The 27113-nt window shown below is 42.8% G+C and overlaps 1 protein-coding gene across 1 annotated transcript; it reads left to right on the top strand.

Annotated features, from left to right (window-relative positions):
• The first annotated feature begins 41 nt into the window (after positions 1-41).
• Positions 42-25646, top strand: cngb1a (cyclic nucleotide gated channel subunit beta 1a). The gene is made up of 25 exons (XM_063189235.1): positions 42-115; positions 1950-2180; positions 3114-3155; positions 3380-3421; positions 7549-7621; positions 7728-7764; positions 8160-8341; positions 8592-8685; positions 9314-9428; positions 9711-9755; positions 10667-10815; positions 11133-11354; positions 12158-12366; positions 12814-12864; positions 13400-13486; positions 13885-13949; positions 14294-14416; positions 14671-14812; positions 15900-16059; positions 18969-19066; positions 19175-19258; positions 20142-20260; positions 20565-20711; positions 21261-21441; positions 25353-25646. Exons 1-25 carry the CDS (start codon positions 42-44, stop codon positions 25539-25541), a joined length of 2961 nt encoding a protein of 986 aa, XP_063045305.1. The 3' UTR covers positions 25542-25646.
• The last annotated feature ends 1467 nt before the right edge of the window (positions 25647-27113 follow it).

Raw genomic sequence — 27113 nt, 5'->3', positions numbered from 1 at the left:
TATTTGATGCCTAACCAGACACTGCCTCTATAGGCACTGACATGGTCCTGGAGGAGGTGGAGTCGGACTGGGACGCGAAGGAGGAGGAGCGCAGGAGGGCAGAGGAGGAGGAAAGGTGATCGTCATTCATTGTTTTGTTCACACATACTGTGCCCACCTGGGGTCTTAAGAGCCTTCGGCGCTGACAAGAGCCAAGTCTCCAGACTTGAACTTGGAATAAGCTGCCCATGTAACCACAACAGAGTTGAGTATAATAGGTTGTTTTCACAGGGTGGAGTAGTTTGCTTTAACATTTTTTCCCCGTTTTGAAACAGTGCTATTTATATTGGAGCCCATTTATATCATACAGAGCTGCGCTGTTATGCCTCATGAGCTCAAGTGGATGACAGAATGTATTTTATATCTGCACTAACATTTTTATTTTTGCTAATCTCTTTACTTATACAGGTCATTTAAAGCTCAAAATGCATGTATATCCCTGATTAGGTATAGTGGCTCAAGATGTCAAGAAGATGTAAAAATGCAAAAGTAGTAGAAGTACTAGACTTAAATGTGGTGGTGAATGTGGTGGCCAGTTTGAAATCCAGGCCTCTGGTCTACCATACATATTGTATACAGCTACAGCAGAAAGCCAGGCTTGTTGGTGTGATGGAGAATACCCATAACCCTCTATCACATGGTCTTCCGCTTCGGTAAGCGAAAACCAGCGCTACACACAGTTTGGTTGTCCCCCACACAGCCTATCACGGCAGTCCTTGTCACTGGGGTCATCTATCCTGGAGGTCTCATATATGGCTCATACAGTAAGTGGGCCTGCAAGGCCTCACAGCAAGCCAGCCATAAGCCTGAAGGGAAGGAGAGCTGCCCCTCTCGCATTAAAATGCGGTCCTCTAGAAAGCAAACCTGTGATCAAATGGCTATACCAGAGCCAGGCTCATTGAAGTGTCAGTGGGAGCAGCACACCCCCATTGCACAACTTTAGTGATAGTCACACACCATCACAAGTTCATTCAATAACTACTGTCCTGCCCAACCGTCTTAGGGCCCTTACATTGTCAAAACATAGCTACACATTCACATGCACGGACACAAGACTGTATATCACTACAATTTGACCTCCATCATAAGTCTTTGCAAAACAAATCGCATCGTCTGAATTTGTGATACTTGCATTGCATTGTGTCACATGCATTGTCAATGGGAAGATGCTTACGTGCAGAACTAAAAAAAGACTAAGTGTTTACTCACAACATTTACTTGCATCCTTTCTTACTTGAGTTATTTGTGTGATGCAACATTTACTTGCATTATTTTCGTTTACTCACGTTTTTCTTAGTTCTATCTTAGTGCTATCGTTTGCTTTTGTTGCTTACTCACGCCATTTATTCACGTCATTTAACCACGTCACTTACCCACGGTGTTCACTCATAGCATTTACTTGCGTGGTTTACTTGCGTGGTTTACTTGCGTGGTTTACTTGCATCGTTTACTTGCGTCGTCTACTTGCGTCGTTTACTTGCTTCGTTTACTTGCGTCGTTCACATTCGTCGTCTCCATACATTAACATATACTTACGTCAGTTATATAAAGGCCTCTTTTTACTCATACAACACTGACTTTACAGGAAATAGGAGACGCACTGCAGGGGGTGGGTCCTCATAGTTCAAAGCGGTTAACTCTGCATACGCAGGGCAAAAGTGGGCATGACGTTTTTTCCTGAGAATTCAAGGGCGGCGGACCAATTAGGATCTTGTACTATCCGGTAGCGTACCGGCAGATTACGGACAATTCAGCCTGGGAGAAGCATATGTTCTGCGCTGCAAGAGGTTGTGTCAGCTCTGCAGAGGGGGGCGTGGTGGCTGGTTTGTGTACGTAGGCTGCAGTTGCAGTTGCAGGACGAGTATAAACCAGGCTTAAGGCCCCTTACATACATGTGCCGGCGTCTGCAGGCGGCAGGAGGCTGCGCGCCAAGAGGCTGCCCGCCTAGAGGCTGTGCGCCTGGACGCTGCACGCCTGGAGGCGGAGCGCCTGGAGGCTAAACGCCTGGAGGCTGAGCGCCTGGAGGCGGCGCGCATAGCTGAGGAAATGGCCCGCCAGGCAGCCGAGAGGGCCGTCAGACAGCTGGAGGAGGAGCAGGGCACCCAGATAGCCCCGATGGAGGAGCCAGACAATGGAGAACAGTAAGTCCAATGCCAGCCCATATGAAAACGAAACACGTTCAACTTGCAAAATGATACGTTCATCATATGGTTTTGACAAGTCTTCTACTATGGCACATGTTGTAAAAGAGGCCTATTCTTTCCCTCATATGAAAAAGGCACACATACACATGCCACCTGCATTGCAATACATAAACATTGCTGGTGGGACGTGAAAGTCCAATTGGGAAACAGCACTCCACACTCCACTCCACTCCTCACCCATGCAAGGGGGCAGCCCCAAATGGCACCCCCAGGCCAGGGAGCAGTACAGTGGGACAGTACCATGCTCAGGGCACCTCAGTCATAGAGGAGATCAGCACTGGTTAATACTCCTCCCACCAACCTAGCGGGGCGGGAGTCAAACCGGTAACCATTGGGCTACAAGTCTGACGCCCTAACCGCTTACCCATGACTGCCTGAATGTGTATGTGTGCTTACTGCATATGAGGAAAACAAGAAAGGGGTCATTTTACAATATGGACCATTTAAGTCTTGTATAACCATGAGTCACTTTGCAATTTCGTTTTCATATGGGACATATCTAGTGGCAAAGGACACACAACTAACACAACCATTGCATCTGTTGAGCACATATATTGTCATCTTCATTCTTTCTGTAATGTCTTATGCACACCTACAGTAATTTGTGGAGCTTGCATATGTTGATTTTGAGATCTGGGATTGTGACAGACGGTGTGCATCTTTAGAGGAAGGCATAGGCATAATATTCAGTCATGTGTACATTGAATAGATGGAAAATGCACACACACACATGCAAAGACACTAAAGTACACCAAGGTCCTTTTTTAAGCATGCGATAGGCATGTGAAGTGAGGGCTCGTTTTCATCTGACATCTGACAACTGTTCATCTGAGAACAGTTCATATGACAACTCTTTGTTTCACAAAAAAGATTACCAGATATCCAGGAGGAAGAGAATGAGGAAGAGCCAGAGTGAGTGAATCCTTTCTTTTACGCCTTTTCTTTTCCCTTTTTCTATCATGCCTTCATGCTGCTGTGTGTGATTTGGATGGGTGTGTGGGTGAATGAGAGTGTGAGACCAGTTACTGTTCACCTTTTGTTCTCTTTCTCCATGCTTGCACTGGCTGTTTTTGTCCAACCCCATGACTTAACATGAGAGCTAAAGCTCTGTTTGTCCCTTCTGACACACTGTACAGGCTGCAGAGACTGCAGGAGGACAGTGAGGAGGAGCAAAATAAGTAAGACATGTCCTTGCCAGAGCACTTTAAGCAGAAAGCATGTAGGCCTACTGTATATTTACAGTACATCCCATATGCTTAAGCAGACCTTAGGCTTCTTGCTCTGGACATTCCTGCTTCCCTCTTAACCAAATGCCGCAACAGCGTCTGACCCACTGGACATGAAGCGTTTTTATGACGGGTGATATAGGCAACTAGGACATTGTGGTTATAGGACACCAATGCGTAAATGGAATAAAATGCATGTAGCGGTAGAATGCAATCAAATGTCGGAAATGCATGTGTTCTTCAAGGACACCATGTGTTTTCAAGCTTAAATCAAACAACTTTGCGGTTTGATTTACACTGTATCCCCCCCTCACTGCTTTACTTACAGTAGAGGTAAGTAAAGCCATGTTTTATTTCATGTTATTGCAACTTATTAGCTCCACCAGCTGCCATTACGAGCTGCCCATTCCCAAATGGCTACATACAGTCCCCTCCAAAAGTCTCGAAACAGCAAGCCAAATTCTCTTTTTGTTTTTGGGTTTGAGACCCGAAGATGTATTATGAAAAAAAGGTTCAGAATCTAAGCTTTTATTTCCTGGGATTTAAATGTAGATGTGTTAAATCATTTTGGATCCATCACCATTTGAATTACATCATAGCATTTTTTTAGGAGAGCTAAAGTATAGGAACAGATCATCTTAAAGGAAATAAAATAACATATATTTTTTATAATAATAATAATATTTAGGGGCATAACCCTTGATTGCAATAACTTCCTCAAGCCTCCTACCCATGGACATCACCAAATTTTATATGATTTATTTGTGATGCTATTTCAGAATAGCTTTCATTTGTATTTAAATCTAGAAGCATTGAATCATTTCAGATTTATAGTCATTTCTATTACACCACAGCATTTTTTTAGGAGAGAGAAAGTACAGTATAGGAACAGATAATCTCAAAGGAAATAACATATTTGGTGGCATAACCCCTGTTCCTCAAGCCCATGGACATCACCAAATGAAAGACGCTTCATTTGTGATGCGCTTACTGATGCTTCTTTCAGTTCTTGTTTGTTTCAATGGCATTTCTCCCTTCTCTTCTTCAAGAGGTGAAATGCAAGTCAAGTGATTGATTTGTCCAGATTTGTCCTTTCACTTTCCCCCCTGATCAACTCCTACGTTATGGTGGTTTTAATTGTCCAGCTGCATGATTAAAATCCTCCCAATTAGTTTGAATGCATTTTCCATGAATTGGCAGGGAAAATGTGTGTGTACAGTTTTAGTCGGGTAAATCTATGGAAAAAAAACACCCAACCTCAATGAAATTGATACAAAAGGTTTTTCAACTGATTATGATCCATCTAAGTGTCCTTATTAACATATTGAAAATCTAATAAAATCTGACAGCAGAAAAGGTGTCATTTTCAAGATCGTGTCCAAGATAGCATCAAGAAGCTAATAGGTGTTATATCTTATGCAAGGAGGTCTACTTACTGTATCATTGATCTTATGTGATATTTACCTTAGGGTCAGTCCATGTCAATTCACACGAATCCCCAGAACCTAAAAGAAAACCAAGTTTTTGCATCCTACCTCTAACAGGTTTGGAGATGAGGCCTTCCAAAGGTTGGGTGCCACACTTGCGTTTCAAGCCCAGGAATTGTATACATAATTTACAAGCAGATTGGGAGATCTCCAGCTTTAGTTTACAGGCCCTCTAATCGCATGCCCCCTCAGTATATGAGCCTTTTTATCAGCCTGACTATTTTGGGATATATTAAGCCTTTAAAACTGGATTTACAAAATGCATGATTATGAATTTGGACATTTCTGGGGCTACAGGTCTTGTAAACATTTAGGCCAAGACATTTTTGTTTTAGTAACTCTTCGCAATATTCTAGGGCCTCTTTAATCAGGCTTCCCAGTTCTGTATCTGCCTCTACTGCCATCTATTGGTCAACCAAAGTAACAACAGCATAAATTGATACATTGGTTGACCAGTGGAGGACAGTAGACCTACATACAGTCAGTTATATCACATGGGAAAGTCTCATATGTAAAAGGCCCCAGAATATTATGAAGTGTGTAGTTTTTCTGTACATGGGGTTAAACTCTCAATCAAATCTCCAAGTTCCTGTATGGTTAATTTGTCCCAGAGCCTTGTTTGACATCCTCCCATTCTGTCATTTAAGATATGACAGACTGACTGATGGGACATGGTGATTTTAAAGCCTGCATCTATCTCTTAAAACTATAGCTAAAGGTGTCCAAATCTGCATGTACATTTTGAGTGCAATTCCTCAGTATTCAGTTCTCTTTCTTAACTTTCAAGTTAACTGTTAAGTTAGAAATGCTGTCATCGTTGATAAAGACGCTATAGCCTACTGCTATGGTAATATTCCAGTGCTGTTTGTCAAGCATCTTCTTATTCACTTTATTGGACACATCATCAGTGAGGTTTCCTGGAGTCACTGGGTGTTTTGGGTCTTTCTACAGCTGAACTGAAATGATAGGAGCCACTCCACTTGTCTGAGTAACTGCAAGGTTAAACAGTTGGGACTGGAGGAACCCAATGCCCTGTAAGAAACATAGGGCTTTAGCATAGCCTTCAGGTAAGCTGGAGCTCAGCCTGCTGTAGCTTGGTAAGCAAGGATCTAGGCCTTGTGTTTAATTTGAGTGGACAGTGACACCATAGCCAATGCAGGTTAACAAAAAGAGGAGTGTCATGACCAACCCTTTTGGGTTGGGTCAACAACTCAATGCCATATGCGCTGCTATGTTCTAGACCAGGGTCTCTTTCATGGCTCTCTGTCGTTTTCCTGCCCATTATGCCAGGTGTGCCGTAGACTGTGCGGAAAAAAAAGTTAGGACCAGCTGTCACTGGATGCAGTGAAACCCAAGATTTGGGCCGGCCTACTAGATTTTACTATGTAATTTTAGCAGGTCCAATAGTTATAGAATCCATGAAAAAAAACTTTTGTATCAATTTTGTTTTCGGTTAAACCATATATTTACCCCCCTATTTGGAATTAATTCAGTTGTGATAATGATCAGTTACATTATCAACAAATATGGAGCCTGTTCCAGAAGCAGTTATGCATGTCCAGGCCATGGCATTACCTTTTATTCACAGCTGAGCTTATCTGCTTCATGCCATAAGCAGTTCCTTTATTTCATCCTTACTTTGGCTTTTCTTGGACTACTCAAGATCTCATCAGTCCATCCATATGATTGTGTTCCAGAACTTTTGTGGATAATCTCTATACTTCTCCTTTCACATTTCAATGTGGCCTCCAGATTCGTATTGCTGATGTGTGTTTTGCATGTGTGGTAATGCGTCTGTGTGTCTTCTTTAAAGTTTATTGGAATACATTCACCCCTGTACCTTGGAGTTTGTTAGTTGATGTCTTACTGATGTTCTGGGGCTTTTCTGTCCAACTCTCTCTAAATATTTGTCATCAACTACTGTTTATGCTTAGTACAGCGGTTTCCAAATCCTTATCCATCATACCTTAACCTTAACTTTTGCCAAATATTTCTCTTCTTAATCAACCTATTTTATTTCATTTGTTGTTATTGTTGCTGTTGGTCCAATGGTAAAGCACATTGAGCTGCATGTCTTGCATGAATTGTGCTATACAAATAAAGTTTTTTTTTAAATTATTGAATGGTGATCAATCCAAAATTATTTCACACATCCAGATTTAAATACAGTACCCGGAAATCAAAGCTGACATTCTGAATTTTTGTTTCAAATTCATCTTATGGCTGTTAAATCCAAAATGTCTGGTGGACAACAAAAACGAGAGAATACAGCTTGGTGTTCCAAGACTTTTGGATGGGACAATACAATGTGCCATTACCTATGTTGTTATTAACATTCTTTATTACTGTGAGTGAATTCTGTCTGTATGTTTGTGAACCAATGTTCCAAGAAGGGGGGAAATTGTGTCACCTCATCCCTTGTATTTGTACCATTTCTGCATAATGTCTAATACTTAATCTGACGTTGTTATTATTATGATTTACCATTTGCCAGTGTAATTCACAGCCAAATCACTATGGCCCGTTACACTCCTCATCTAAGAACTGAGGCTTTGACTTGACTGCCCCCTGCTGGTCCTTATTGTATTGCAGGATAGAGGCAGCTCCAGAGCCAGTGACCACTCAACCAGGTCATGACAGCAAAGAGCCATCTCCTACTGATGAGGTAGAGTACGCCCCACCTGTAGGGTTTGCACATCATATAACATCCACTCAAATCAATCTACCTTTTGCATACAGCACAGATCATTTACACTCGTCTTCTTCTTCAGAAAAAAGAAGAAGATTCCGCAGAGAACGGCTGTGGAGGTTAGTGTGTTTCAAATGATTGTAATATAATTATGCTTATATTTAAATTATTTCTGATCTTATGTAATACTATATTCTATTTTCTGAAGTGTATAGCCTAGATGGTTTTGAAGTCACATGCTGTTTTCTGTCTACAGTGAATGCAGATTCTGTCAGATTCTGCATCTGCCTGCAATGATTACACGTGCACACGAATGAACACACACAGACACACACAGACACACACACACACACACAGACACACACACACACACACACACACACACACACACACACACACACACACACACACACACACACACACACACACACACACACACACACACACACACACACACACACACACACACACACACACGTACACATGCACTGATGCGCTTTCTGTCCCACCACAGTGATGGTGAAAAGCTGCTTCTTGAAAGTCCCCCACGCTGCCGAGTGCCTTGACCACCTTACTATACTGCTGAAGAACAATAACATCACCATCGGCAGGCTAAAAGGCTCCTCGCTGTGTCACCTCCCCCAGCAGTGCTACCTCATCATCAGCCATCGCTTTAGCACCCTGAACCCCCTGCGGGTTGCCTAGGCACATGTGCCAAGACCTGGAGTTGCAGCCTGTAGATAACCAAGAAACCCCCCACCCCCCTTTTTTTATAAAAAAAAAAAACAAAAACAAACAAAGCAACAAAATAAGTCTTCATCCCCATCCCTCCACCTGCCTGCCTGTCTGCCAGCAAGCCAGACACTAGATCTATTTCAGAGCTTCTTCTCCTTAGCCATCTAGCCATCCGACCTGCCAAGAGCCTTCGCACTGTGCCTTAATTCAGGTGAACTCACTGGCCTCTTTTGGGGGGCTGTGTCGTGTCGTGCCGTGCTGTGCTGTGGTGTACCGTGCTGTGTCGTGGTGTATTGTGCTGTGCCGTGCTCTGTTGTCATTTCATGTCATATGTATCATATGTTCTTGAACTACTGTATATTTTATAAACCATCATTGCTGATATCAGTCATTTATCCTTATCTTTCTGATTTACTCAATCAGAAACATAGATTTGGTGCTTAAACAGGAAGATGTTATACATTTAATTTCAATTTAATTTTCAATTTAATCTCAGTATCGTCACTTAAACTACAGGGTCACTACAGAAAATCCAGTATCAAATTTGCACCATTGACAAGTCGACTAGAACTAGCAAATCCCATTTTGACTCTACCTCCGGAAAATGGCTACTTAGGCAAAGTAGCTGTTTTTGTAACTTAGTCAATGACTGTTGACCCATATTCTGGCCAAGACACGTGCTGTTTAAGTAGATTTGACAGTCAACGAGGCGCGGGTGAGTGAGTAACCTACTACTTCTAGAGTCTACTCAGTATGTAGGTCAAAAACTAAAGGCCTACATTTCTAAATGTACTCACTTTTGACTGCCCTCTAGAAATTCCAGAAAAGTCTGCCTGATGAGGAGGGGTAATTTTCTTCCTATTAGGAATGTCCAGGTTGAGGATCTGTTCCGTAGGTCTTCATTTCTCACAATCTGTTCTGTTGTATTTGCAGAAGTTAAACTACTAGAGATAGTGGAACCTGCAGATGATTTAAATGAGGGAGCTCCGGCCGTACCTGAAATTGTTGTTGAGGATGACCCGGAGGCAATGGGCATCACTCTGCCTGGGTGAGCATGTGTTTCATATAACACTAAGCATCTGATCCAGTGCCAATAGTGTATCCCTATATGGTGTACATATACTGTATGTACACACTGTACATGCTTGATATACATAGTAACATGGAAATAAAGTGTAACCCAAAGAGAAAGACAGACACACAGATAAACTAATGGTAATAATTTAACTAAATAATAATATAACATGCAGTTCGAATCTAACTTCGTAAGTTTGCCTCACACCATAGATCCTTTGCTGACAGGTGTCTCTAAACTCTTTTCCCTGTACAGACACGAAGGTGAGGGCCAGAAGACTGGTCTGCTTGCAGAGGACGGGTGAGTAACACAAAGTTTTTGTCAGGCCACTTCTGCAGCAGCAGCAGCCCCACCCAGTATATTGTGGTGTAACTGTGGGGAAACTTCAGACCTGTGCCAAGCCATTACTGCAGCCGTGGCCATGTACCAGCAACAGTGCAGCCCAGCAGTGAGAGCATGTAAGGGAGGGGCTGCAGATGACGTGGGGATTCCACATGGGAGCTCTGTTCCATGCTCCTCCTGGTCCTGGGCCACCGCAAACTCACTTTGGTTCTGGTTTGGTTTGGGCTTTGATGTTGTTTCCAGCAGAGTGAAGGAGCGGAAAGTTTTGACTATTTGCACCATGTATATACTGTATGATGAAGGCCCGGCCACTATGGCCCTCCCTTGTTGAAAATCATTGTCGGAAAAATCTGAGGCACACTGATTATTGTGAAAATATAAAGATTCTTTATTAAATTGGATGCACCTACATGTTTGTACTTTGGTGACATAACCAATCAAATTCAGAATGTCAGTGGGTTCTTTTTTAACATTCAATCATCAGTATTAACCCATTGATGCCTGATGTTGCGTTGTGCAACATTGGCCCTGGCGCCTGGAGCGTCATTACGCAACATTCAGGCTCATGAAATGTTAAGACCTTTATTAAAAATCTCTGTTTGTTTGAAATGAATGAACACCTTCTAATGAAAGATGAGGGTCTTAGCGTTTAAATGCAACTTAGTGCATATTTTTATGTGCTTCAGAAGCTGAGATATTTAGGTTTTTATAGGCTGAGGGCAGCTTTTCTTAAAAAGGGCTCAGGCATTCAGCACCCTTTTTTGCACGTGCCTTAGGCATCAATGGGTTAAAGACAATAAACTCACTCTCACTAGACAACAACTAACTCGCTCTGGTTCTGGTTTGGACTTTGATATTGTTTCCAACAGAGCTAAGCAGAGACCCGTCTCCTCAGCCAGCCAGTCGGGCATCGTGGTACATGAACGGCTGCAAGAGCTGGTGACGCTCTTCAAGGAGCGCACAGAGCGAGTCCGAGACCGCCTCATAGACCCGGACGAGTCCGAAGAGGAGGAGGAGCGTGAGTTTTGACTGCCTTCAGGTCTACAGCTGCAAATTTCTGGACAAGAGCATTGTAGAACAGTGCATTGAGCACACATGACTAGCAATTATGAGACTCTAAATAAGCAACTTTTCTACAGTAGCCCTACTTATTACTATTGGGAGTCCTTTAATTGTTCTCAAAATTCTGTCTGCCCATGTTAGACAGTACACAGTAGACAGTATACCTTTATGGAATGACTGACTTGGTGGGTGGTCTTGGGTCATTGGGCAAAGCTGAGCAATCCCAAGTTGGCCAAAAGTTTGCTTCTCTGACGTCTGATCTGCCCTCTGCAGCTCAGAAGCCCCCCGCTGCTGCTGCTCCCCCACCTCCCCCGCCCCCAGAGGAGAAGAAAGAGGCCCCCCCTGACGAACCGGAGGTGGCGGTGGAAGAAGAGCGAGCCTTTGAGTTCATGGGCAAGCAGATCAAAGTCCCCAAATTCAAAAGGCCTCCACTGCCCGGCTGGATCAGAAGCATCATCGAGTTCCGCTTCCCCGACAGCATCGACCCCGTCACCAGTACGTTGTTGTTACATGACATTACATTACACTTACTTGTCGCTTACATCGACTTACATTTTAAGTACAGGGTATTGGTTATAGTCCCTGGAGCAGTGTGGGGTTAGATACCCTACTGAGGCAGTCATGGGTAAGCGGTTAGAGCGTCAGACTTGAAGCCCAAAGGTTGCCGGTTCGACTCCTGACCAGCCAGTTTGTTGGAGGGAGTAATTAACCAGTGCTCTCCCCCATCCTCCTCCATGACTGAGGTACCCTGAGCATGGTACCGTCCCGTCGCACTGCTCCCTTGGGGCGCCATTGAGGGCTGTCCCCCTTGCACGAGTGAGGCATAAATGCAATTTCGTAGTGTGCAGTGTTCATTTGTGTGCTGACAATGGGAGTTGGAGTTTCCCAATTGGGCTTTCACTTTACTTTATACTCAAGGGCACCTCAAGGACACCACAGCAAGGCAGTGAGAGAGGGAGTGGAAGAGTGGGATTCGAACCTGCAACCCTCTGATCTAAAGCTTATCTCCTTAACCACTAGGCCCAGCTACCCTACTTTTAAAAACTAGTTGTAAAGACCAGCAATGGGGGGGAGGATATTATCCATATTATCCATTCTGACATTAAAGGTAGAGTAGAAGATCTTGGAAAAATCATTAGATCAAGCTACATTTTGAAAATACACATTTCCTACCCCACCTTTAAGATATGCTATTTTGATGTTTTTTTTTAAGCAACTTAATTGTACAAACGGGAATAATGTTTACAAAGTCACCCAGGCCCTTGTTTTTTTCTTTCTTTCTTTCTGTTCCACCCCAGACATGATCTACATTATGTGGCTGTTTGTTGTGATGTGCGCCTGGAACTGGAACGTGTGGCTCATCCCCGTGCGGTGGGCCTTCCCCTATCAGACCGACGAGAACATCCACTGGTGGCTGCTCACCGACTACACCTGTGATGTCATCTACATTGTGGACATCCTGGTCTTCCAGCCAAGGCTGCAGTTTGTCCGCGCTGGAGACATTGTGGTGTGTGTGGTTGTCGAGAACAGATGAGCGTTCATATGCAGAGCTTTTTTTCCAAAACGTTACACGTGAATTTTCTTTTTTTGTGATCTTTTTAGACTTTATTTATGACAGGACAGTATGAGAGGTCGACAGGAAGTGAATGGGGAGAGAGATGGGGAGGGGTTGGCCACGGCAGGGTCCGGTTGGCCACGGCAGGGCCTATACATGGATTTTCATTGTAAGGTAGCATCAAGGCAATTCATTAATGTTGCCTTATTTATCCTCACCAAATTCAAACAACAAAAAGCGATTTCACTGATGCTGACTGAGAAGCGCAATATAAAAAACACTTTCTGAACACATTTTTTGAAGATTTTAGTAAATTTAGAGTTTTGGGAAAGAGCTCTTCATTTTTGTGTCAGGAAAGTTTTACAATGATGTTTACAGTCAAAATGTTTTTGATTTCAGACGGATAGAAAGGACATGAAAGAGAACTATCGGTCAACTCTGAGATTCAAGGTGAGAGGAAAACAGAGATATGCATGACATGTATTACACTTTGATATACTTTGAAAATACTTTATACCAGTGGTTCTCAACCTTTTTTGAACAAACGCCCCCTTGGTCTCATCACAAGCCTCCCATCACGCCCTTGACCTCATCATAAAGCTGACAACGCCCTCCTTAGTATTGAAAAATTAAACAGATGGCAACTAAGCTCCGCCCCTTTTCAGCTGTATCCTTCTCAACGCCCCTCTAGAGCTCCCCAACATCCCCTGGGGGGCTGTACCGCCCCGTTGAGAAACACTACTTTATACTTTATGCTGTATTTTGTGCTGTGTGCCTCTTTGGCTTTGTTATGTGCCTCCTTAGTTTTGTTTTGTCTTGTCTGGTTGTACGGTTGATGAGTTCTGTGTGCACACCAAAGTATATTCCTAGCAACTGTATTTTTATACCGTCAAACTGGCTACAATAAACTTAAACTTGATGCCTGATGTCATAACATTTAATACTAATGTCATAATATTGAGGTGACTCCTCTGGGGTATTGCAGATGGATATGATCAGTCTGTTTCCCCTGGACCTGTTATACTTCAAGACAGGAGTTTTCTCTCTTCTGCGCTTCCCACGCATTTTTAAGGTGAGACTGTAAAGGGTTAATGGGCAACCTAGATTCATTAGTTACAATCCAGTGTCACGTATTCCTGAATTTCCCCCTGGGGATCAATAAAGTTACTCTACTCTACTCTACTCTACTCTACTCTACTCTACTCTACTCTACTCTACTCTACTCTATTCCACATTAACAGGGTTTACTTGCCCAGTTCAACCAGGTGATCATTCAACCTGACAATTAATCAACTGGTTGAATTGTACAGGTGAAACTGAATGGAATATGCACTGTAACAGTAACCAATCCAGATTGTCCATCACTGCATAGGAATAACTATAATGCCACTACAATACCACAAGATGGTTAATGATCCACCCAAGCTGTCATGTCACTAATACTGTCATTTCTCTTCCTTCCAATGAAAGTACATGGCGTTTTTCGAGTTCAACGACCGAATCGAGGCCGTCATGAGAAAAGCATACATTTACAGGTAATTACCACACACCACCAGCAGGTGGACAGGATTTACACCTCTCACAGGCCTGGAGGACTGAGTTGGACCTGTGTCACTCAGGTGCTATTTACAAGTATCTGGATATTTCTAAATGCGAATAGTTTTTTGTCCATTTACCTGTAAACAGACATGTGGATAAAAATAAAAACTCCATTGTACCTAGTGAGTTTTATCCCCCTAAATGGGATATTTTTAAATTTGAAATGCACTTTCTAAATCTCTGTTTTTGTGTAAAAGCAAGGCCAAAACTAAAGCATTCTCAAATAAACAGCTTCTCAGAGTCTATCTATAACTTCACTTCATTTCTGTCCCATTTTCAGAGTAATCAGAACTACTGCCTACCTGCTTTACTCCCTGCATGTCAACGCCTGCCTGTATTACTATGGATGTGACCTTCAAGGCCTGGGTACCACGAAGTGGCTCTACGATGGCAGAGGGAACAAGTTAGTGACACATAACATAATAACATTCTCAGTCCCAACCTGCGATACGGCCGTAATCCATTATGGTTTAAAAGGAACATAAACTCATTAATGTGTTGTGTTATTGACTGCAGATGAAAAATAAGCTCTTTTGCTTACAGTGTTCTGGCATATTTACATTGATGTACAATGGCATACAAATAAGCCATTTCCATGTACTTTAACTGGACTCCAGCTGGTTCTCTTTTTTAAACCCAATCTTTGTTCTTACGCAGGTACATACGTTGTTACTACTATGCTGTAAAAACCCTGATCACCATTGGCGGCTTACCAGATCCATCCAATGTCTTTGAAATCACCTTTCAAGGGGTCAATTACTTTGTGGGTGTGTTCGCCTTCTCCATCATGATTGGACAGGTTGGTTGATAGTGATATTGTCACTAGTTCTCCCTTGAATGCTTGGGGAATTTTCAAAACTTTTAAGGAGACCAAAACATTTTAAGCATTTTTAAATAGCATCTATATATATATATGTAGGTGAGGGGGTCAATCTTAGAACACCAAATGATCAGACAGGGATCCTTTCAATGACCTTTATTGGTAACCCTTGGTCGGCCCCATTACAAGATGTGGACCTTAAAGGGGTATGCCACTATTTTGGGGCTAACTTAAAACCTTTAAGTTACTGGGTCATTGATGTTTTACTAGCAGATGTCAGGGTGGTGTAACCACAAATAATGACACTAATTATTTATTTACTTACTTACTTACAGAGTACCAAAAGCTGTGGCTGTGCCACTTGATATCTGCTACTAAAAAGTAGTGGTGTCAACAATGATCAATTCGGCGATCCAATCCAATGCAGGGCATGGATGATCCAATTCAATGCGGCAAGTTCCAGAATCAATGCGGCAATATTTAAGTTTCAATCACTTCCGTGGATATTTCGGGAGCAAATGAATGTTAAATTAAATAAAAGTACTTCAAAGCATTGCAAGACTGATACAGACTGATCCAGACTGATCCAGAAAACAGCCAATAAATTGTTGCTCAGTATCTGACTACTTGTATTGCCTCATCATGACTGATGAAACATTTGCTTTGCTTTCAGTAGAAATGTAATGCATTGCAATGCATTGTAGAATTGAATCGGATCGGATCGAATCGAATCGCTACCTCCCGAATCGTGATCGAATCGGATCATGAGGGCAGTGCCAATCTACACCACTACTAAAAAGCTGTGTGTGTGCGTGTGCGTGTGCGTGTGTGTGTGTGTGTGTGTGTGTGTGTGTGTGTGTGTGTGCGTGTGCGTGTGCGTGTGTGTGTGTGTGTGTAAATATATTGTATGTATGGTGGATATATGTGCAATGTTGTTTGTGATGTCTTTGTGTCTTCTTCTGTTTATGTATGTATGCTACTCGACACCTTAATTTCCCTCGGGATCAATAAATGATACTCTAGTCTACTCTCTCTCTAGATCTCACTGATAGCTTGTGTTTTCTAGATGAGGGATGTCATTGGAGCTGCCACAGCAGGAGACACATACTATAGAGCTTGCATGGACAGCACCAGCAAGTACATGACCACCTATCGCATTCCTAATGAAGTCCAGAATCGGGTCAAAACCTGGTATGACTACACCTGGAAATCACAAGGCATGCTGGGTAAGCATCGGGATTGGCATCGGTGACTGTTCTAGACATGCAGGGCCTTTCTCAAAACCTAGTGCAGTGCACCTCCAAGTATATCAGCCTAATTAGTCACACTCAGTGATTGGATATTCCGTAGAGTTCACCAAAGAGTATCCAATCACTGGGCGTGACTAATTAGGCTGATACACTTGGAAGTGCACTGCACTAGGTTTTGAAAAATGCCCGCAGTATATGCTTATGGCACCTTTCATACCACCCTGAGAGGACTGGTGTATAAATTCATAGGCAGGTTGCAGGGGTCCCAAAATGACCTCATTATAGAGCTGACCAATCCTAAATACAGTTCTGTCAGATATCAATCCTATATTTTGAGACACTGGTGCATGTGCCTTCTGTAGGAGAGACTACATTTACATTTAATTCTGTTTTTAATATTGCTTTTCTTTATTTGTCTTTTGTAATAATAAACTTGCACAGGTACACTTTTAATAGGAGGTGATTTTCACACCTGTTACACTTTATGTATTGTATTTGTATTGTCTACGTTTGTACGTTGGAGTCTGTAATGAAACTTTGATTGATTGTTATTCTCAGGCAGTGTGTCTGAAAAAATGATAATGTAATTACCTGAGACAATGTATTTCTTTATTGTGTCTAACTGTAACACCACCTTTCCAGGGATTAAAGCAAAAAAAAGTAATCTGACTGAACTTTTTTACCGGTTAGGCACCCGATCGAGTATCACTCCGTAACCCTACGAAAACCAATGTAGCCAGGCTCTGCCCTCATGACGAAACATACATGCAAGGAATGGTGCCAGAGCCAGCGGCATAGGCAGACGGGGCAGTCGCCTAGAGCAGAATAGGCCTATGTCTTGAGGGCCACAAAAAGTACCACAAAATCAGAACTTCAACCAACATAAATCTTTACACTTCACATGAACAATGAATATTCATTATACACTCAGTAGACCTATATAGAGTCAGTATGAGTGTACCAGGTACTAGATCAGATGTTCTCAATCAGATATAGGCCTACAATGCTATGTTTTTACAGATGCCAATTTCTAAATACAAAAAAAGGAAAGAGGGCGGGCAGGCCTAGGCCGCTCACCAGATTGACTAGAACTGGCCGAGAATGGAGGGATAATGGATACTATATCAGACTGCAAAGATTGAACTGAAATTTGGGGCATGTTTTGGTTATTTCCTCTTATTTCTACCCATTGTTTATGAATTGTTCACAACATCATGCAGAATGGATTCACAATGAATGCTGCTTCAAAATGGTAGCTGATCTCAGAGAATTATTGACTTGGAATTACAATGTGTTGATACAGTGAGTGATCCCATTATGGGGTTTTTTTGTTGTAGTAGTAGGTCTATATTTTGTCTTTCACATTAGAATGGGCAAACACTGTTCTCAGGTGAAAGCACTGGTGCGCATTGCTTGCAGTTGTATTTCTGACATTTTAAAAGCCCTGATCATAGCAATCAGAGGAGAAAAACTAGCTTTAATTATTTGTATGTTTTTCACCCTTAGGCCTTTTTCAGTATTCATCCTGTTACAAATAACTTGTTGGCGTTTACAAACGTGCGGTATGTCTACCTCTGTGTTCTACCGTTTTGAAAACTACTGGCTACTCTTTTGCTTCTCGATGTGCGGTGCCAGGCACACTCTTAGGCCTACCATTGATTTAAAAAACGTCCCCGATTCTTCCTATGCGCACGTGTTCTACAAGCTGACAGTACGCAGCAGACACGACAGTCCACAGACATACGTCCATCGTTTACAAAAAGTAACACACTTTCCCCAAGCTTGTCGCGCAGCTTTCCACTCGAATCAAGGCAAATCACCCACCCATCAGTCTTGAGTGCGCAGTGCGCAAATAGGCTAGAATTGAACTCAAACGAAACGCATAGTCCGAGAAGATGAGCACAGACGTTGAGCCACTCAAAAACAAGCGCACACACAACTGTTGCTGCTGCACACTATTCCAGTTAGCAGAAATAGCGTCACACAGTAACAAGCCTTGAAAGTGAAACAAACGTCGAAACGGCATTTATCGACCATGAGTCCACCCATCAGAACACTACTTCCCAGAACAAGACGTGGCATAAATTGGCTCTGCCAGGGATAGCCCATCCGTGACCCAAATGCAACCCATGTTTAACTTATTTGAGTATATATATCGGCAACAACAAAGTTAATCTGATATGAGTACAGATGAGACTGTGAATTATCCGCTGTCAAAAAGACAACTAGCTCTACACGCAGCCAGTCAAACGCGCTTAACTTTGAGGATGAAACGCATGGTAGGCAATCCTAGTTAGCTGCCATAGTCGTCCCATTGGGGCTATGAAAAATGCTAGTAAGAGTCAATGCTTAAAAGGCAACCCCTTCATGAAAAGGACATCATAGGCTACGCAGTCGAAGTAAACTATTCATTTTTTTTTCTAAATATCTGCCACGGCAGGTGCAATGATATGGAAACGTCACTGCACTTTATACATGTATTACAATTATTTTCTTTTCTGCCATCAGCAACAATTTTGGCTATTTTTTTTCTCGCGCTGCGCTGCCACAGAATTGTTGACCGCTCGTGTACTTTTTTTTGGAACACGGAAGAACAGGGGATGACCCAAAACTAGGCTACTGATGAGTGAATGTTGTATCACACCGCCAATGGTGGAGTGTATAACTAAATCCGTACACCAAACATCTCGTCCCCTTCTCATGACCAGGAGTGCTCTCGATTTGAGTTCAGTTGGAAAGTAAAAATTGTAAATTAATTGACATAAATTATACGGACGGAAATCCGTCCAAACGAAAATCCAGTTGACGGAATTCCGTCGTAGCGACGGAAAACTTTAATCCCTGCCTTTCACCTTTGCCAATACGTTCTTTGTTTATCCCTCTAGACGAGCAGGAATTACTCATGCAGCTACCACATAAGATGAGGCTCGATATTGCAGAGGATGTGAACTTTGCCACCGTCAGTAAAGTTGCCCTCTTTCAGGTGAAGCACTGAATCAGAGCATCATGCAGAAAGATTTCAAGAATAAAATGCTAATTAATTATGTTACAAACACAACTAACTGTCATATCTCCATTCTGGCTTCCGCAGGGCTGTGACAGGCAGTTGATTTTTGATATGCTTACAAGGCTGAAGTCTGTTGTCTACCTCCCAGGGGACTTCGTCTGTAAAAAGGTAAATGTAATGCTTTAGGCAGTTATTGTAAAATCCTTGCTATCATCCATAGGTGTAGAACACTACGTGTCACATTGGCTGCGTTTGTGGCGGTGCGGTGCATGTGCAATTGTCTAACCAGAATGCATCGTAATGTGGCATTGCGCATGCGTGCTGCGCGAACTGCACAGAAATGTGCAATCAAGAACGCGGCCATTGACTCCCTTGTGTTGACTACCTGTCTATTGGAACAACTGTCTCGATTTGATTACAGCCATCTTCATTTGGGGATGACGCTGCTTGCATGAACATAATGTGATACAACAAGGTGATATGCAAATCATCCTATATGTGGCAGTAAAACAACATCTTTGCTGATAGTGTGGACCACATAGTATAGAAAAAGGATCAAAGTGGTCACGCCCCAAATTGTTGCAACAATGTGGTGGCCATTTTTTGGAGGAAGACCTGTGCAATGTCAATGAATGGAGAAGGGGCTCACCTCTGTCTAAAAATGGCTTGATTTTATGAAAATGTCTATCAAAGCACTATGCAAGGGCGATATTTGAAATGTGTAGCTAAATATTTACCTAACTAATATGAACTGGTTTTAAAAACGTGTTAAATTGACTCATATGATTTAAGTAGCTATTAAGCCCAGCATTTTAAGTCTTGTCCTTGATTAATGTACCACTTCATATAGTATTCACACATTTTCAAGTAAAAACTTAGTGAATAAGTTGCATCCAGTGGCCTAGACATAAACTTACTCGCCACTGTTTTTGTGGTTTTCTGCCTGAACCCAGTTGTCGTTTATACCGGCTTCATTTTGAAATTGAACTATTTTGACATCTTTGTGAAAAAGACGAATTATAACACGTGTTGGATGCTTGTCACTCCATAGGGGGAGATTGGTCGTGAAATGTACATCATTAAAGCAGGAGAAGTACAGGTGGTGGGCGGCCCTGACCTGAAGATCGTGTTTGTGACCATCAAAGCAGGCTCTGTGTTTGGGGAAATCAGGTGAGCGTTTGATACACACATTGCCGAAGTGCTGAATGAGGCAGCACTAGTCTAGAAGGTTAAAAGTTCTGCCATATACCATCCTCTGTCTGTCTGCCTGTAGTCTTAACACATGTTGACTTCACTAAGTAGCTCGAGAGGATTAGTGAGCTGATTCAGACTTGAAGATGCAGTGTGTGGCGGAATGTTTTTACTTCTTCAACACTGCATGTCTTCCTGTTCGATGAGGTGTCTGTGAGTGTGAGTTGCTGTGTTATTGTAAAAATATGCCTGTGTCCGTCTGTCTGTCTGTCTGTCTGTCTAGTCTTTTAGCAGGAGCCGGCGGCAACAGGCGAACAGCGAACGTCAAGGCTCACGGCTTTGCCAACTTGATGATTCTGGATAAGAAGGACCTGGCAGCAATTCTGGAGAACTATCCAGAGTCCCAGAAGCTTCTCCGCAAGAAGGCCAAGTGAGGAAGCTGGGTGCTCCACCTAACCCAACCCAACCTGACCCAACCTCCCGAGCCTCAGCTTAGGGTTCCCAGCTCACCTACCGCTACCTACTTACAGTACTAAACACACACACTGACACACACGCTCATGCTTACACAAGCCTGCATGGGGGCTAAAACACGTGCAAATCCTCTCGCTCTGCTTTCCATCACACCTCCAGATCTCTCAATCATGTGATCAGTCAGCCGCAGGCACAGCAAACGCTACCGCTCTGCCCTTCCCTCCCTGCCATACTTAGCTTGCTGGTGCCCTGTCCTGTTGTGTTTCCAGACAGAGAGGGAATGAGAGCTCTGTTATTTAGGTGGATGTGTGCCTCATGACTGTGAGTGTTCTTCACTTCTGCGTTCAATTTAGGAACAACTGGGGATTGTGTGTGTGTGTGTGTATGTCTGAGTGTATGGTTGTGGTGGTGGCGGGCGGTGGCGGTCTTTTTTCTGCATCCAATGTCCAACTTTGAACATCAGGTATGACAACATGTTACCTTCACCCTTGTCATTGCTCCACAGGAAAATGTTGACAAAGGACAAGAAACCGGAAACAGCAGAGGGCAAGAAAGCGGAAGAAGTAATCCCACCACCCTCAGAGACGCCCAAGCTCTTCAAAGCTGCCCTGGTCGTCACCGAACAGGCGGGAATCAAAGGCACCTTTGCCAAGCTGAAAGAAAAAGAGGAGGCTGGAGGCTTGGAGGTACGCATCTTTTGTCAAAGACAGAAAAAGAGAAGTGGCACAGTACATGTGCAACCTTTACTGGCTCCTGGCCTGGCCTTAACCTTCTGTAAGCTTCACCTCAATTACCATTTCCTGACACGTGACGCATGATCTCATTTGACTCGACTTAACAGGAGGAGGCGTTCCATCTTGTCTAATCAGCAAGCAGGTGGGAGGGGAATGGGGGAGGGAGGGTTGACGTCATTGAGTATACATAACCGGCGTGATGTCGCCGCATGTGGCTTTGGTGCACCACGCCTCAAAGTGGGGGACAACATGGATGTGAACTGACCATACTTCCTTGTAAACTTGGGTCAAAATATGTAATTCATACAGAAATCCTACTTGTAGACAGTAGCAGAAATTGTATCAGATCAATTGGACTTCTCGACACATTGCCATTTAGCAGGTTGACAACTTTGAAAGATGCACACAAAAGCTTAATAATCATTCATCCAGGTCCTGTTTTCCAAACAGTTTAACTGTAAACAACTGGACCTCTTCTTTGTGCTGGTAGACTCTTCACTCCTCATTCCAAGGAGCTTCTTCAGTTCTGGTTGATGTGGTGTGGTATTCTAGTTTATATACCTCTTGAAGACTACAAGAAAGATTTGAAATATGGTAACCGAGATAAATCATTCTACGCGTCACCAATGCAAAAAATGGGATCAATTCCGGTGTCCTAAAGTGCTGTGACTTTTTAATTTTTCCCATTGAAGTCCTTTCACTCTGATAGTATGACCGGTCTTGGTCTTGAGACTGATCTCAGGAGCATTTTTCCGTGTTCTTGTTCTTGTCTTGGTCTTCACTTGCTTTGGTTTTGGCTCACCACAAAACCTTACCATGACACAATGTTGAAAAATGTCCTGTCTTGAATATTGTGTCTTGTTCATATTAAAGCATGTCCATTTTAGGCCATAGAGTAAAACCTAATTATGGTAGCCTACTTTTGTCCTTCAATCCACACTAGTGTGTGATTGCAGTCTCTAGCACTCTAGGGCTAGTGTGTTTTCGGGCTTGACATGGTTTCACCCTGTCTTGGTCTAGGTCTCGACTTGGTCTTGATCTCGACCAGGGGCAGTTTCAGGCAGGGGCCAGGGTGGGCCAGGGCCCCTATAGAATTGTTCATGGCCCAGCCTACAGCTCCTGTGAGCAGCCAATGATATAGAAATGAATGACTTAACACTGCTGCGAAGGGCGCAGAACGAATTTGCAACTTGCATTGACGGACTCCAAGCGCAAAACACACAAACACAGGAAGGGACTAAGGGGGTCCATTGTCCCGGGCTCAGGACTGAGGGGGCACAGAATTGGGTCCTTGTTACATTAAGGCGTTAGACCTTAATGTTTTTGTAGACTGTTTTGCAAGGTGTCACAATTGGAGAATATTGTTGTTGTAGACTAAAGTTTCAGGCAAGTACATCATGGGATTTCTTTTTATTTTCTATTTTCCTTACTTTCTTGTTCCTCCCTTACTAGAGTGCAAAGAGGACTACGCACTGTATGTGAATTTCTTTTTTCTTTTTTCATTTAATACAGTGAGATGATTAATGATTGGATTGATGATGAATCTAGCATGAAATATTGAAAAATAACTGTAATGTTTAATGCTTAATAAATAATGAATAGCTACTATGTAGTGCATAATAGACCCTAACGCCAGAAGCAGCATTATCTAGCTTTAGGCTTGTGAAATTTGACTTATTTTTTAAATTAAGAAATTTGGGATGTTAGAGCTGAATGAACATGTTCTAATGCAAAATTAGGTTCTTGGCTTTTAATACAATTAATTTCATGCTTTTATGTGCTTCAGATGCTGGCTAGGGCTAGTGTGTTTTCGGGCTTGACTTGGTTCCGCCCTGTCTTGGTCTTGGTCTCGAACTTGGTCTTGGTTTCGACCAGGGGCAGTTTTAGACAGGGGCCAGGGTGGGCCAGGGCCACTGTAGAATTGTTCCTGGCCCAGCCTATGGCCCCTGCGCCGAGCAGCCAATGATATAGAAATGAATGACTTAACACTGCCGCGAAGGGCGCAGAACGCAACTTGCATTAACGGACTCCAAGCGCAACACACATAGGAAGGGACTAAGGGGGTCCATTGTCCCGGGCTCAGGACTGAGGGGGTCCTTGTTACATTTCTCAGTATAGAATGAACAAGGTTTCAGGCTTTGGACCTTAATGCTTTTGTAGACTGATTTGCAAGGTTTCACAATTGGAGAATATTGTTGATGTAGACTTAAGTTTCAGGGAAGTGCATCATGGGATTTCTTTTTATTTCCTATTGTCCTTACTTTCTTGTTCCTCCCTTACTAGAGTGCAATGAGGACTACACACTGTATGTGAATTTTCTTTTTTCTTTTTTCACTTACTACTTAATTAAAAGAAGACTAATGATTGGATTAATGATGAATCTAGCATGGAATATTGAAAAAAGAACTGTTATGTTTAATGCTTGAAATATAATGAAAAGCTGATTAACCCATTGATGCCGGCTACTGTGTAGTGCATAATAGACCCTAGTGGCAGGAGCTGCATGATGTAGCTTTAGGCTCATGAAATTTGACATTTAATGTATTTCTTTTTTTGAATTGGTATGTTAGAGCAGAATGAATGCAAAATGAGGTTCTTGGCTTTTAATACAATTAATTGCATGCTTTTTATGTGCTTGAGATGCTGAAGCAGGTGTTTTTGCAGGTTTTTAGGCAACACAGGGTTTAGAAAAAGATATTTGGCAGAAGCTAAGGTCGAATAATAAGGTATAAGGGCCCCCCTCAAAACAAATCGGCCCCTCTCTGCCCCCCTGGTAATTTTGGTCTAGAACCGCAACTGGTCTCTCGACATGTCTGTCTTGGTCTTGGTCTTGGTGATGTCTTGGTCTCAGACTAAGCGGTCTCCACTACATCACTCCACTCTGAACCCATGGTAAAGTATCCTAAAGGAGCATGGCATCTCTAGCCAGGCTGTGCCCTCCAAGTGACGCAACACCTACAGCGACCTACTAGTCAGGTCAAGAGCAATGCAAGTACTTTCTGAGCTCCTGAAAAACCGGGAACTCCTCCCACTCTTTGGATTTTTTTCTGCATTAGCATAATAGTTTAGCTGATTGTAGTTTGACAATGGCGTGAGCATTTGCAGTTGGGTAAAAATAGATCTGATCATTGCAATCTTCAGCACAGTTCATGCCTCCGACCTGAAATCAGTGCTAAAATGTGCAGGTCCAGACCCTCTATGAAATTACAAGTTAGTAGGAGGGTATGGTAAAACCAGACTATCTGCCTCCAAACACAGATTCAATTGAACAAACTGTGTTGCAGCCTGTAGCCTACAACCCAACAACATCTTACCTAGTTTTCCACCTGCTCCCTTCAATTTTACATACAAAAACACATTTTAACCCTAACCCTAACCATTAAAGGTACACTGTGTAAGATTTTTAGATGTTTATTTCCAGAATTCATGCTACCCATTCACTAATGTTACATTTATCATGAATACTTACCACCACCATCAAATTCAAAGTATTCGTTATGACTGGAAAAAAAAACAACATTTTTCATACATGAAAAGGGGGATCTTCTCCATGGTCCACCATTTTGAATTTCCAGAAATAGCCACTTGGGGCGTACTAGAAAATATTAGTTTACTACTTGGTTAACTTTCATGAAAAGATCAAATTTGGTAATAGGTACAGGAAACCCAGTTTCAATGAGCAGCATAGTTGAAGTACCTTTTTTGACCATTTCCTGCACAATATACCTTTAATAACCATATGATAATGTTTATCGTGAACCTGCCGTTGCACATGTATTAACAGACTCTTCAAGTAACCTTTCTGATCTGCCCCTCTCTCTTTTTTTGTCCAATTCCACCTCACCTTCTTCCTTCCCTTCCAGCTGCCCTCCACAAGCCAGCCACCCCAGACCCCCGTGCGTAAGCGCTCGCCCATACCAAAGACCATGGCCCAGGAGACAGATGACACAGTGGCCGAGACGGCCGATAGCAGCATGTTGATCCGCATGACCCCGCGCCGCGAGGGGGAGGAGGTCCTGTCTGTGGAAAAGGGAGCGGAGCAGAAAAAGTAGGAAAAATGAGAAGAGCAGAGCAAAAGAGAAAAGAAGAAAAGGACATCAGAAAACAAGGGAAAATTAGGAAAAAATGGAATGAGGGAAGAAAGAATCAGAGTTCAATTGCAAGTAATCACAGGAAATGACATCACCTGATGACATCACAACGCCACACCCCACAAAAATGTAGAATGCCGCAACCCATTATGTGGGTGAAGAACAGAACGTTTACTATGCGGACTTGGGTGACTGAGAATGGCATGGACTTGTACAATGCCCTGTTATAGTGTGTGTGTGTGCGTGTGTGTGTGTGTGTGTGTGTGTGTGTGTGTGTGTGTGTGTGTGTGTGTGTGTGTGTGTGTGTGTGTGTGTGTGTGTGTGTGTGTGTGTGTGTGTGTGTGTGTGTGTTTTATAAAATCCTTATACCCATTAGTCATGTATCACCCATTTGGGGGATCAATATGCTGTCCAGTCTCTAACTCCAGGTCTACTACTCTGCTTGTTCTGTCATACTGCCACATCCCTGCCCTAGACATACGTGTCAGGCTCTCAATGGCCTTAGTTGCTCTACATTTGATTGAAAAAAAGATTTTTTTGTATTATTGCACACACCACTCAAAAGGCAAACCTCAAATTCCCTTACAGCACATACAGAAATCACATTGTGCGCATGCCGCGCGCACTCACACACACACACACACACACATTGTACGTGTGCGTGCGCGCGCACACAAACACATGGGCGCGCGCACACACACACACACACACACACACACACACACACACACACACACACACACACACACACACACACACACACACACACACACACACACATGTAACATTAAAGGGAAACATCAATGACTCCTCCCTAGAGGGCTTCATGGATTTCTGATTGTGTGTAACTTGTCTCGATGTTGTAGCTTATTATAATCGGCTGCTAAGGGTGTTGACAAAGGTTATAGACATTTTTTAAAAACATTATACTACAGTGTTTGTCATTGTACTTCTGAGTTCTAGGGACATTGATGTTCTGAAGGCTGCTAACTAACTGGATAGCAATAGCATTATGGCGGTAGCAGGAATGGAATGTTAGTCAAAGGATTCCCACTATGCCAGCGAAAATCAATGTCAGTGATGTAGCCTTTTACACACTCTAAAGTCTATCACGTGATTGCAAATGACTCGCACTGATTGTTCTCTTCTCACTGAGTTTTCAGGCCAGTTCATGGTATAGGCATACATGATGGCTTTACGAAAAGAACATTTTGTATAATGCTAATAAACCATTAAAGTGGGATCCTGCGCATATGATTGCATTTATTTTTCTTTCAAGTGTTAGACTACAGCATTGACATTAAAGATCTAGATTTGGTGAAAACTGCAATTGCTTACATAGTCTAGAAACACACTGATGCATAACACTGTGAATGAGAGGAAAAGTACACAGTGTTTTCGCAGAGGGAACGACAAAGGAAGAGGACAGGATGACTTGAGGGTTACATTGTTTGTATTTCTCTCTAACGTACGAAAGGGAGGAAGTGAGGGAGGGCACTGATTTGAAGGCAATGTGGGCCACATGCAGGGAGG

The sequence above is a fragment of the Engraulis encrasicolus genome, chromosome 22, assembly GCF_034702125.1.
Source record: "Engraulis encrasicolus isolate BLACKSEA-1 chromosome 22, IST_EnEncr_1.0, whole genome shotgun sequence".
NCBI classification, from domain to species: domain Eukaryota; kingdom Metazoa; phylum Chordata; class Actinopteri; order Clupeiformes; family Engraulidae; genus Engraulis; species Engraulis encrasicolus.
The sequence above is the reverse complement of the archived record's forward strand: the minus strand, read 5'-3'. Positions and strand labels throughout refer to the sequence as shown.